The 14,203-nt window shown below is 42.3% G+C and overlaps 1 protein-coding gene across 2 annotated transcripts in view; it reads left to right on the top strand.

The window, feature by feature from the left end:
- The window catches only part of Myo5b (myosin VB), a 361,461-nt gene that overhangs the window by 219,755 nt on the left and 127,503 nt on the right, over positions 1-14,203 (top strand). For both annotated transcript variants that reach the window (XM_029557950.1, XM_029557949.1), the window contains exon 10: positions 3,776-4,041. In XM_029557950.1, the coding sequence (XP_029413810.1) occupies positions 3,776-4,041 (266 nt within the window). The remainder of the gene's footprint in view (positions 1-3,775; positions 4,042-14,203) is intronic.

The raw sequence follows: 14,203 nt of genomic DNA, 5'->3' as shown, positions 1-14,203 counted from the left end.
GCTGGCTTAGCTATTTTCCCAAGTACAATGAGATGAGGGTGTGAATAACCACCAAGGATGACAGGTTTTCTGTGCAAATCCCAGAATGGGTAGCAGAGATCTTCCAAGAAACTCTCATGGTCTTATAAAGGAAGATAAGATCCTGTAGGAACTTTGGTTTTTTACTGGCTTGAATCAAGGTGATTTGATGGGTAAACACAGGTCAGGACTCAGTTGTAGCTCTCTGGGGCAGCTGGGAAGCTAGTAGGTGCTTTCATAAATGGAGCTCTGGACCATTGTACCCTCCTTGGGCTCAGGTTCTTATCTATATGAAAAATAATTAAATTGGAGAACATGGCAGTTTTTTTTCAGCACCAAATCTGTAGTGTTATCAATAGAAATGTTTTGTGTGGCCTCAGGTCACAATTGGGTCCCTATTTTTGCTATGTGTCCAGTTTTCCACATTGTTTAACTTTTCCCCAACAATAGGTACTCATAAACAGAGCTCAGTTATGACTTAGCATCACTGACACTGAGGTGGAGGAGCTTCTTTCCAAGTGTAGGACAGCCTGAAAACACTGCTGGGAGGGATATTGTCCACTGGGTTTTGGCTTGTTTCTTTTCTTTAATATTTTATTGAATTTTTGATAATTTCATATGATTGCATTTTGCTCATCATATTCAGACTCCTTCCCTTATCTGCAACCCCTTAGTACCCCTCACCCAATTTCATGTCCTCTGTTATTATTTAAGACCTATCAAGTCTAATTTGTACCCCCAAATGCCCTTTGGTGTGGGTGCATCCTCTGTAGTGTGATCAACCTACCCAGTGTCAACACCCTTAAGAAAACTGACTCTCTTTCTCCCAGAAGCTATCAGTTGTCAATACTTCTTCAGGTAGGGGCTTCTTACCTACTTCCTCCTCTTTATGCCTGGAATTTTTCTGACTTGAGCTTACATAAGTCTTGTGAATGCTGACACAGTTGTTATGAATGCATATGAGTAATTGCTCTGCTGTCTGGAAAACATTGTTTCCTTGTATCCATCCACCACCTCTGGCTCTTAAAATCTTTCTGCCCCCTCTTCTGAAATGACTCTGAGTCTTCGGAGGTGAGTGTTTGATACAGCTGTCCAATTCAGGGCCAAGCACTCTACAGTCTCTTATTCTCTGCACATTGACCAGTTGTGGGTTTCCATGTTAATCACCTTCTGCTGTAAAAAGCGGCTTCTCTGTTGAGAGTTGGAGACACATTAAGCTATGAGTATTAACAATAAATAATTGGGAGTCAGTTTAATACTATTTCTGCTTAGTAGAATGATAGTAGTGGGTTCTCCCTTATGGCCTGTGACCTGTCTAAGCCTGATATCTGGGCCAGGTATAGGCTCCATCTTGTGACATGGTCCTTACGTCCAATCAGAAAATGTTTAGTTACCCACAGAATATTCATGCTACTATTATACCAGTGGGCATATCTTGCCAGGTCAGTTGTGATTCTAGCTTGTAGGGTTCACAGTTTGGGAATATTGATAATTTCTTTTCTGATTGTGTGCATAGCACCTTCCAGCACTATGGAAGCTAGCCAGTAGGGATGAAGCTTTAAGTTCAGTACCAGCTTGATTTTTCCTTGTTTGTTCTATGACTCACATATGTAGTGTCTTCAGCAATAGGGTCTCACGATCAAGTTCTAGTTGATAACCAAAAGAAAGGAAGGGCAGTAGCCAGTATTGTTTGAAGGTCTATAGGATGCCTGGTCAACAGCTTCAACAGTTCCTTGCACTGGGCTTTTTATTTCCTAGACTATGGTGTCTGCTAGGGACATTGTCCCCCTGTTACAGAGTGACTCTGTTTAAACTCTTTTTATATTATATGTGTAGATACTTTAAGAAGTTTCTGTTGGGGGCTGGAGAGATGGCTCAGTGATTAAGAACACTGGTTGTTCTTGCAGAAGACCCAGGTTCGAATCCCAGGACCCACATGGCAGCTAACAACTGTCCATACCTCCAGTTCCAGGGGATCCGACAGCCTCTTCTATCCTCTGCGGGCGTTGCACGACACAGGTGCACTTACCTACATGCAGGCAATATGCTGGTACACATAAAAAAAAAAAAGAAGTTTCTGTAGTGATGTTTCCATATGACTGTTTCTAAATGCCTTTAGTGTTACTTATCCCTCCCTATACTCCTTCTGCTCTGCCCTCCCAGTCCCCATCTCATTAAACTCTTACTACTCTATTACTGCCTTTTCCCCCTTTATATTACTGCATTCTATCTCCCCTCCTATGAAGCCCCATACCCATGGCCATTTACTAGTTTCCTGACCTCTAAGGATTTTCCAATTGAAACGTACATATCCAGACTGAAGAGATGGCTCAGTAGTTAAGAGCACTGACTACTCTTGCAGAGGACCCGGGTTCAATTCCCAGCACCCACATGGCAGCTAACACCGGTCTGAAACTCCAGCTCCAGGGGATCCAGTACCCTCTTCTGTCCTTTGTATGCATTGCACAACATGGGTACACTTTCATACATGCAGGTAAAATACTCATAAACATGAAAAATAAATAAGTAAATAGAAATATATTTATCTAAAGATTCAAAGCCAACATCCATTTATGTGAGGGAACATACAATGTTTGTCTTTCTGGGTCCAGATTACCTCACTCAGAGTGATTATTTCCAGTTCTATCCACTTACCTGTGAATTTCATAATTTCATCTTTCTTAAATGAATAATATATTGCATTGTGTAAATGTACCATACTTTAATTATCCATTCATTAGTGATGGACATCTAGGTTGTTTCCATTTCCTGACTGTTGTGAATAGGGTAGCACTGAACATGGATAAACAAGTATCTCTTTAGTAGGATATAGTATTCTTCGGGTATGTGCCCAAGAGTGGTATGGTCATGTGGCAGGTCTATTTCTATCTTTTTGAGAAATCTCCACACTGTTTTCTACAGTGGCTGCATCAGTTTGCACTCCCTCCAACAGTGAAGAAGTGTTGCCTTTTCCCCACATCCTTGCCAGTATTTGTGGTTTATTTTTTGGATCTTAGTCATTCTAACTGGGGTAAGAAGAAATCTCAAAGTAGTTTTAATTTACATTTCCCTGATGGCTTAGGATGTTGACCATTTTAAAAAAATATTTCTTATCTGTTGACATCATGTATGATTTGGAAGACACTGTTGTAAAACACCAGCATGCTTCCCGTATCCCGCTCACCCAGAAGATAGTCCCCACATTGATCCATATTATAGAAGGGGACTTGAAGCCTGGGAGTGGGTGGTGGCTGAATGCTAGGCAAACCTGGAGCTTGTATGTGAAGGGTTTTGAGTAGGCGGTCGAGAACTGCTTTCTGGACCATTATGAGCATTGTGTGTGGTGCTTCACAGATGCATCCTCTCTGCCCAGTATGTGTCTGCTACCTGCTGTGTCGGCTCCTGACTCTGAGATGCTTCACCATTCCAGGCTGTCAGTTTCCATCTTGCTCTCTTCCCTCCGGCTGTTGTTTCCTACCAATTACCCAGTGACAGCCTAGCAGTTTGGGGGGCACAAGAGCAGTGCACACAGTGCTTTATTTTGTACAGCCTTGATACTTTGATCATTTGCAGGTATAATGACCCATTTGAGAAACACTACTCAGGCTCTACACTTGATGGGTGTGGGGAAACTAAGACTGCATGGGAGGAGGTGGGATTCCACAGAGCTGGGAGGCACTTGGCTCTGGGTAGGAGAGAAACTGTGCAAAGGAGCCTGTCTACCATTCCCCTCCTGATCCTGTCATCCTTTTCCCAGCCAGAAGATGAGCACTTAAGCAACTTCTGCCGTCTGCTAGGAGTAGAGCACAGTCAGATGGAGCACTGGCTATGCCATCGCAAACTGGTTACCACCTCAGAGACCTACGTCAAGACCATGTCCCTACAGCAAGTGGTCAACGCACGCAACGCCCTGGCCAAGCACATCTATGCCCAGCTGTTCTGCTGGATTGTGGAGCACATCAACAAGGCCCTGCATACCTCCCTTAAGCAGCACTCCTTCATTGGGGTCCTGGACATCTATGGGTAAGCCTGCTGTCCAAGCTTTTGCTCCTTCTGCTGGTCATCAATATGCTTCTGTTGGCATTTAGGAGCCAGCAGTGGCCTCAAGAATTTCCCAGTGAGTCTCAACCAAGAGACCTAAAAATATAGGGATATTTTGGTTTGTCAAGATAGAGTCACTGTTGACCTGAGACCAGAGATGCTAAGTGTCTTACAATACAGAGACAGTTCCCAAGGGAGAATGCACCATGTCAAAACTCCAGTACTCCTACCCCACTGATAGATGCTCTAGACATCACTTTTTCTTAAGACAAGGTCTTTCTATATAACTGAGGCTGGCTTCAAACTAGAAATCCTTCTGCCTCAGCTTCTCAAGTACAGACAGGGATTTCAAGTCATCTTGGGCATCCATCTTCACTACTAGAAAACAGACTTTGAGGAGGGCACTGACTTGCTCATCCTCATTCTGGAAGCCTCTGTTAATATTTGTGTCTGTTGGGTTCTAGTTCAGTGTCTCCCTTGGTCTCACTGACTGTCATCCATCAAGGTGATTATTCTAATACTCATTTTTCTCAGTGATGCAGATTGGTGCTATATGTCAGTGTTCTTGAGGTTTCTCTTCTTTTTGGAATCCGGGGGGGGGGGGGGGGGGGGGGGGGACTGAAAGAACTATTATTTGTAGTTGTGATTTTTTTTTCAGGCCGAGGCAGCATAGCATAGAGGAAAGTGTATCTGACTTACTTTCTCTATCCAGGCTGCCACCAGTAGCTGAATGACTACAGATCACAGACTCTTTCTGGTCTTTAGTTTCTGTAGCTTCAAGTGAGATTTGTGAGCCATCTCTCTGAGGCTCTTTCAGATCCATCTAGACTTACTTGAAGTTTTACGAACAGAGCTGTAACCGCTCCCCCTTGCACTTTCCTCACTGCCGCCTTGCCCTCTTTAAGCTAAGAATAGATTAAATTCTCCTAGATCTTTAAATCCTAGAAGTCATGTCTCTGTCTTAAAATAGAAACCCATAGAAATGCAGCATCTTGAGAACAGGGACACTGTAGTGAAGCACAGGTTAGTGGGGTGGAACTGCTGTCACTGACCTGTGGTAAGGGTGGAGTAAAGGAGACCTCCCTTGAAGCAGCCACTTCCTATGTACAGACAGGTTCTCCCAGTTCCATCTAGTGCTGTGGTTCTCATGTTGGACCATACTGCATGTGATGGAAGAGAAGAATGAAACTTTAGAATCACAAAGGCCCCAGGAACATGCTGAAGAGTTAAGTCTTGTGCACAAATTAAGTAGTACAAGGGGCCACAGAAGAGATTATAGAAAGGGCTATCTGGGCGATTTCAAAGTTGAAGATAGAGAGGTCACCACACTTGTTTATGCAGTCAGGGCAAGTTTTATCCAGGAGGTGAGATATGAAGGGGATGGAGAAGATAATGATGACTCTCCCATTTACATCATTTTGAGAACAGGAGTACAGTCAAGATGGGAGGAAAGGCAAGGTGTGAAAGGAAGCCTTGTGGCTAGTGAGGAGCAACCAGAAGTGGGCCATGCACTCCCTCAGTGGCTCTGCGGGGCAGATTCCTTCTCCTTTGATCAGTAGAACTACTATGTGTGCAGTCCTTCTAGTTGCTTTGTGAGAGCATACCGGACTAGAGCTTACTGCACAGTTGTCAGTAATTGATACTGTGTTATTTTCCAATTTGAGTATTTCTCCAAACACTGACTTTCCGTGTTACATTTTGAAGGAAGACCCAGAGAAACCCAGGCTGTAGCATCTGAACCAATTCTCCTAACCTACCCGTTTTACTTTTCTATTGCTATGATAAAATGCCTTTTAGAAAGCAACTTAGGAAGGAAAGGTTTATTTTGGCTCAAAGTTTGAGGTTATATTCCATCACTGCAGGGAAGTCTAGCATCAGGAATCTGGGGCAACTAAGTCACACTGCATTTGCAGTCAAGAAGTGAACATCCATGAACACTTTTGCTCAGCTCACTTTCTCCTTTTCATATAGTTCAGGATTGTAGCCCAGGGAATGGTGCCACCCACAATGTGTGGGTCCTCTCACCTCAGTTAACATAATCAAGATAACCCCCTAGGTGTGCCCAGAGACCTATCTCCTAGGTGATTCTAGATCTCATGAAGTTGATAATTGAGGTTAACCATCGCAACTCCACTTCTTATCAACTTGACATGCAAGAGCATCACTTTAAGTCATATCCTTCCACCTTTGATTCCAAAGTCTCATGTTGATATGATGGGGCAAAAATTCAATCAACTTAAAAAGTTCCTATGTCTTTAACAATTGCAAAAAGTTCAAAGTCCATATTTCATCCAAGACCAAAGGCAGTTCCTTAACTATAAGCTGCTATAAAATAAAAAATGAGTAACATACTTGCAACACACAATAGCACAGAATAAACATCTCCATTCAAAAATAGCAAGGAGTGATTGAACTAAAGCAAGACCAAAATCCAACAGCATAAACACAGCAACTCCATTTCCAGCATCTGGAGATCCTGATGAAACTGGGCTCCAAAGGGCTTAGGAAGCCCCTCCAGGTCTTCTGCCTGCAGCACACAGTCTTTCTCTTAGGCTGACTCTACTCCTGGTTTTTTTGTTTGTTTGTTTTGTTGGCTTGTTTGTTTGTTTGTTTGTTTGTTTGTTTGTTTTTGTCTTTTTGAGACTGGGTCTCCCTGTAGCCCCCAGCTGTCCTGGAACTCACTATGTAGACCAGGCTGGCCTTGAACTTTTTAAGGTGGTCATTCCTGGTTACCTGGAAGTAAACAACACACATAATGCCATCCCTCTGCCTTCTGTAACTGCCTCCTTCCTGATTTAGACTAATTCTAATTCTTAGACTTCCCTTAAACCTAAGAGCCATAAGTCTCTTGAAGGAACATCCCGTTCTATGTGGCATCAGGAAATATATGCATTTGGGGCATTTTCTATCCCTATCTCTAACCATCAACCAATGAAGAGAGAGAAAACTCACTATCTCATTCATTATCAGCTACCTATGGGATTCCTTAGTATCCAAGGAAGATGCCCTTGAATTGATGTCTCTTAATTTCTTACTCTTCCTCATCAAAAAGTAAGAGTATCAAGAGTGGAATCCAAGGCCTGGGGCTATAGTTTTCATTACTCAGCACTGTCAAAAAGGTATCTAGAGAGAAACAGGATGTCTTTGAGTCAGGTTCACTCCATTCTTAAAGAGGGAAGGAGTGAGGGGTTTCCTTCATTTTAGGTTAGAAATGCACAAAGTTAGGAAATAAGAATGGAAATGTTCTTTCACTTCTTACCCCTACCCCTAGTGGTGGCCACTGACTCCTTCCAGTAAGGTAACTATGCAGATGACCTACAATGCCTGTCTAGGATGTTACCCATCACTGAAGCTCAATCTAGGAGCAGAACTCAAAAGAGTACTAAGTAAAGTAACAGACTAGAAGAACAAGCGAGGTATGTTCTGTCTCATTTGTGGATCAAACACAAAATCCTTATATGCAAGTATATCAGTCACTGCTTATCAAAGAAGCTTCTTTTGCAACAGCAGAGTCTAGTACAGAGTTCCACAACTGGTCACACACAGAATACTGTATGCCCCTGGATAGGACTTCTATATTAAACCTCACCCACCCAGGGCTCAGGGACCATTGCAGAAAAGGGGACAGAAAGATTGTAAGAGCCAAGGTTAGTGCATGGCCATAAGGAATCAGTCTTACAGGCTTATAGGAACTTGTTCATATGAACTTATAGCAATGGTGACAACATGTACAAGACCCATGTAAGCTCAATCAGTTAAAAAACAGCATAGAGCTAGGGAAATGGGCATAAGGCCCCAACCTTAGCTGTTCACTCCTGGGTGAGGGAGAGTTGATCTTCTTTAAAGGAGAGACACTAGACAGGCTGATCAGGCTCCAGTGAATGAACTCACACTGATAGACAGCTGGATACACAAACTTGACAGAATACATGAAATCCTGTGAGTGGGCTATGGGGGTTGCAGATAGGGGAGGTCCAAATATGATTAAAATGTTTTAAATGAAATCTGCAGAAATTAAGTAAAAAATACATTGGAAAAATAAACGAAAGGGTTCTGAACTGTGAATGAGCTGCCACACATTTATCTATAAATGTTTAAGATGTTATCACACAGATCAGTGCCCATAATGAAATAAGTACTTATCCAGATATACAAGTGAGTACTACAAAAGCCAGCATCACACTGCATGTCTGTACTTGGCATCCTCTGATTGGCAGGTAGCTTGCAGAGCAGAAAATGTGGCTTCCTCTAGCAAGACTGATAGCCCACTAGCCACTGGACCCTCTGCAGGCCTTCTGAACAGGCCAGTTCTAGACATACAGCGTCTTGGTGTAAGGATGACTTCTTTTCTTGTCTGAGCTCCAGAAAAGTACAAAACTAGCAATATCCAGAACAATTTATGCCAAGCCAAGCTGTTCTCCTTAATAAGGACCTGTGAAACTCCCTGTGGGATGTTTCCTACCAGGCAGGGGATGGACATTGATAGAGGCAGCTTTTGGCTGGATTTTCCTTTCCTGTTGATTAGCCAGTATTTGCCTCTGTTGGCTTCATTAATTGCAGTGATAATCCTTTATTCTCTTCTCTCCTTGAGGCAACAAGAAATTAATAGCTTGATTTGGGGAAAATGCACATTATATTTCTTGTCTTTAACCTCAGCTTTCAAGGTACCAGGATTTGGCTGTGGCCAATTCCTTTGTGTGGAGGACAATGGAGAACATAGTAAATGGACATGTTATGCTGAGGAACAGTGGGGGCAAGGGTAGGGCAGGAGGTAGGAAGTTTGAACTCTGGGAAGTAGGAAATGGATTTGCATTCTGTCTTAGTTTTCTTTCCTGTTGCTATGATAAAATACTTTGACTAAACAACTGAAGAGAGAAAGGGTTTGTCTGCTTACCGTTCAAGGTACAGCCCATCATTGTAGGGGAAGTCAGGGCAGCAGGAGCTTGAAGTAGCTGGTCGCAGTCATTTCCTCAATCAGGAAACTGGATGAATGCTTGCTGGGACTCAGCTCACATTCTCTATTTCATACCATCCAGGATCCCCTGCCCAAGGGATGGTCTCCCCCACAGTTAAGATGGGTCTTTCCACTTCAGTTAATGTCATCAGGATAATCCCCTACCTGCATGTCCAGAGGCCTATCTCCCAGGTGACAGCACTTATCATCACACTGTCCTTCCCAGTTCCATGTATTAACTTTCTTGTGTACTTCCTAGTGCTATATTAGCACTATTAGTTCCTTAATGGTTTTCTCCCCTTTGAGAAAAGGTTGAATGTATCCCAGGTCAGCCTTGAACTCACTTTATAGCTGAGGCTGATCCTGGACCCCTAATCATCCTGCCTCTACCCCTCAAGTGGTAGGATTTCAGGCATGAACCACTGTGCCTGGCTCTTTAATGATACACATTTTTTAATTTTTAAAAGTTATGAAAAAATTAGCACCTTGACCATTTTTATTATATAGTAGGTATTATTAAGTATATTTATGTTACAAAGGTTCCCCAGAAGGTTTTTATTTTCAAAACTGAAACTCTGTCTCCACTGAGCGATAGATCTTCACTTCCTCCTTCCTTAATCCTCGCAACTGTCATTCTCTTTTGTGTCTGTAAGTTTGGCTATGTTAGAATCACATCTAACTGAAATTATGTAGCATTTATCTTTTTGTGACTAGTTTATTTCATTGAGCATAATGTACTCAGGTTTATCCTTGTTTTAGCCTGTGACAGGATTTCCTTTTTAAAGGCTAAATAATATTTTAAAGGCCAAATACAGTATTTTGTTCATTCATCTATTGATGGATATTTGAGTTATTCCTACCTCTAGGCTATTGTGAGTAATACAGTGAACACGGGCATGCAAAAATCTCTTCAGGGCCCTACTTCTAATTTTTTTGGCTGCTATATGATAATTCTAATTTTTTGAGAAACTAATTTGTTTTCTGTAAAATCTACATTTTACATTCTCACTATGTACAAGGGTTTTTATTTCTTTAACAACACTATTTTCTATTTTTTTAATAGCAACCATCCTTATGAGATAATTTATTGTGATTTTTCATTTGTGTCTCTAGTGAGTAAAAATTTTTGTTACCTTTTCATGTGCTTCTTGGCCATTCATAGATCTTCTTTAGAAAACGGTCTAATTTTATTTTATATTGTTTTATTTTTATGTGTATGAGTGCTTTGCCTGTATGTATGTAAGTGCAGCAGGTGAGTGCCATGCCCCCAGAGACCAAGAGAAGGTATTGAATACCCTGGAACTGGAGTTACGAATAGTTGTTAGCTGCCATGCAGGCGCTAGGAATCAAACCCAGGTCCCCTGGAAGAAGAGCCAGTGTTCCTGTTAAGCGATCTTTCCATTCCCCCATCTAAGTTATTTTTTTTCCTACTTTTAAACCGGGATATTTGTTCTTATTGTTGGGTATTAGGGATTTGCTACATATTCTGAATCTTTATTAACCCCTTAGTAAAAATATGAGTTACACATATTCCATTCCATAGACTCAAATTATGCATTTTAAAGCAACTTTCTTAGATGTGTTTGCCTTCATTTTTTAGTGGAAGAAAACTTTCTTCCTTTGGTTTATCTTGTATTTTTGGTTTTACTCTCCAAAAGAAACTTAAAGTTTGCATCCCCAATATAGTTACTCAGAAAAGTCTATCTAGTTCTTCCTGACCTTCATGAAATGGTGTTGTAGGAAATGAAGGGGACAAACTGTGATTGCATTTACCTTCTAGCTTGTGGACAGTACCCCAGTTCCAGAAGGCCCAGAAGGTTACAGGACACATCTTCAGGGCAAACATGGCTAGCTGAGCGCAGTGGCTTCATACGCCACAGGTTCTGTGACATTATTAGGTTCGTCTTGTACTCTCCTGGGCTCTGAAAGAGAGCTTTATATCTTGGAGTACACCAAAGCCAAGTTCAACCTTTTAGACTCATGCAGAGGTGCCCTGCCTTTTGACATTGCAAAACAGTGTTGTCATCTGTAATGTTCACACTTGAGAACTATGCAGTTAAGTTATAAAAAAAAAAAAAATCATGGCAAGGGGCTGGAGATATGGTTCAATGGTTAAGAGCACTGGCTGCTCTTGCAGAGGACCCTGGGTTTGATTTCTACCATCTACATGGAGGCTAACAACTGTCCGTAACTCCAATTCCATGGGATCTGCCACCCTCCTCTGACCTCTGTGGGCACTACACAACATGGGTGCACCTACCTATATGCAAGAAATATGCTTATTCACGTGAAATAAAAATAATAATTTTTAAAAACATGGAGAAATGACTTAATTAGTACAGTACAAGCTGAGGCCTTAACTTTGGATCTCTAGCATCCACGTTTAAAAAACAAAAAAAAGCTAGGCATGCTAGTGAGTCAGAGACAGGAAGATCTTGGGGTTTGCTGACCAGTCTAGCAGAATCAGTGAACTCTCCAGGTTCAGTAAGAGATGCTGTCTCAAAAAGGTGGAAAAGTGATTGAGGAAAACCCAGTGTTGACCTCTGTCCCCACATGCACACGTTTACCCCCGTACATATGTACCCACACCTGTACATACAAATCATAAAAACATCTCATAATGTTTTAAGTAAGTTTATGATTTTTGTGTTGGGCTGAATTCACAACTATCTTGTGGGCTGTGGGTTAGACACACCTGACACTCTTTGGATTATGACTGCCTCATGCTTTGAAGGCTCAGATAAAGCTCCATTTTTTTTCCTCTGTCTATACCTACAATACCTGTGCACACTGGACCTAACTCTCCTCCAAAAGCCTAGATCACATGAATTTGCACCCCTTTGAAAGGGTCTCATCTACTGTAGTGGCTTCTAGACAGCTTCCTCGTATCCTTTTAGGGCAGAGGGACATGGCTTGCTCTTCATGGCAGTGCTTGCTGTTCTTGGAACAGTTTGACTGATGGGCAGGAGAGGAGTATTAGAGAGTATGTATTTTCTGTTCCCCATGGAGTTGAGGTATGAAAGGAGGAAACTAAGATAATGGCAAACTGCTTGGCTGAGAGTGGTGTCTTGAACTGGGTTCTGTCTGAAGAACAAGCTTTGTGGGTGAAGCATATAGACAGAGAAGTACATGAGCAGTTTAAACTCCTGCTATTTGAAGGTCCATCCAGCAGACTGAGAATGTTTAGTGACCAGATCACAGTATCGGTCTCTCTAGCAGACTGCAAGGTGCCCTTGTGAGAGTTCATGGGCTGCGGGATGGAAAAAAAAAACTTGAAAAGAGGTGGGATCACATTTCTGGCATCTGTGCATGATAGCCCTGGTTTTTTGTTTTTGTTGTTTGTTGTTTGTTTGTCTTTTTGAGACAGGGTCTCCCTGTAGCCCCAACTGGCCTGGAATTCACTATGTAGACCAGCCTGGCCTTGAACTCACAGAGATCTGCCTGTCTCTGCCTCCTGAGTGCTGGGATTACAGGCATCCGCCACCATGCCCAACTATTGCCCTGTTTTTAGACTCAACTAGAACAAATCTCCCCACATTATCTTTCCTATGTGACTTCTAGTCCTCCCCTATATCCATGTCTTTACCTACCAAAGGTAGAATGGCAAAGAATGATTCATAAACTGAACTATGAGGCTGAGCCAACAGATCCTGGTTCCTATGGACCACACTCTAGAGGAAATACTATTGCCCAGCTTCAAGCATCACATGCTGCTCTACTGGCTCTCCAGGTCATGGAGCAGCAGTTGCTGTGGTATTTTTAGAGGGATTTGTGATCTTTCTACACCCTGAAATGGGTACAATGAAAAGGAAAGTGTATACTACTCTGTACATTCTGAATATGGAAGGAAATTGGAGCAGGGGTGATCAGTGCACCACCAGGGTTGCAGATGCATCTCAGCCTATTCTGTTTTGACATTCCTCCCATCTGAGAATTCTGGTCTAACTCTTCTCAACCTTGACTTTACAGAAGACATCCAATTCCCTCTAGTATATAAATCTCCTTGTGGCATTTTAATGCTATGAACCATAAATTGATTGTGTTTATTTAAGAAAGTCATCTATGTTGATGGACAGAATTACTACAAATATAATTATGTTGTGAAAGATGCTTTCCTGTCTCCCTGACTTTGTGTTTCTGAGGTCAGGTGTCTTAGTCATTTTCCAAGCCAACTGAGCCCCTCATTCATCTCCAGCATTACAGTAATTTTGCTTGATGGCAGAAGAATTGTTACCACATAATACTTTAGAAATAAGGAAATTATGAGCTAATTTCAGCCATCTCAAATTAATGAGAATGTTCTTTGTGGAGTGCTCCTAATGTAAACCTTAAAAAAATGACAAGTGGGAGACGTTTAAATCCTCTATCTGTAGAGCTCAGTGAGAGCTCTGCCAGCACACCCACTGGCTATTATCTGGCCAGTTGCTGGGCTGCCTCTTTTATCTTCCTTGTAGTTTATATTAATTAAATTTCCTGTGGACTTGGATTGTCATCAGCCACCTCTCTAGGTAGAAGAGGTATAAGTGCTATAACTCTATCTATAGGACTGTGATCTGAGCTGTGAGGGCCATCTTCCAGGGTAATGATTGGAAGGTATAGTGTCTTTCTGTTGCCTGTTCTGTATTGCAAGATGGAGTGGGGGCCTTCACCCTAGCATGGACCTGCATCTTTTATCTTCTTTTGTTAACCTACAGTAATTTTTCTGTATGGGCATGACCAAAGGCTGTTCTTTAATGTGGCTATCTCCAGGCAGTTGACTCCTTTGATATCAAAGTAATGGCCCACTTTTCTATGTCTTAGACCTTGATGGGGAAGTGGGTGTGAGGAAACCTGAGGCTTTGTGGGCACTGCTCTGGACCTGTTGGGTGTCTAGTGGATCTGTTTTTGGTAGTGCCTCTGTACAGAGAGCTATCTCCCCACTCCTATGCTCTCTAGACTTTACCAGGGACAGTGCTGTCATCTTTGCTTGAGAGTGGTGTTTAGGAAGTACTTGCTGCATGATACTTTATCAGAATAAAATTCAGTTGTCCATAGTGGCCATGGGAACGGGAAGGGAGTAGGGACATGCAGTTGATGGAGAAGGCTGGTGGCCCCAGTATCTCCCCATTGGTCGTACCACTGCCTCACCCATTCCCCATGCCTTAGATGCTTCCCCTTAGATGCTTATTCCTGTCTACAGCCCTTCCAAGA

The sequence above is a fragment of the Nannospalax galili genome, unplaced genomic scaffold (assembly GCF_000622305.1).
Source record: "Nannospalax galili isolate Female #2095 unplaced genomic scaffold, S.galili_v1.0 scaffold1228, whole genome shotgun sequence".
NCBI classification, from domain to species: Eukaryota; Metazoa; Chordata; class Mammalia; order Rodentia; family Spalacidae; genus Nannospalax; species Nannospalax galili.
This window is presented reverse-complemented; position numbering and strand designations above follow the sequence as displayed.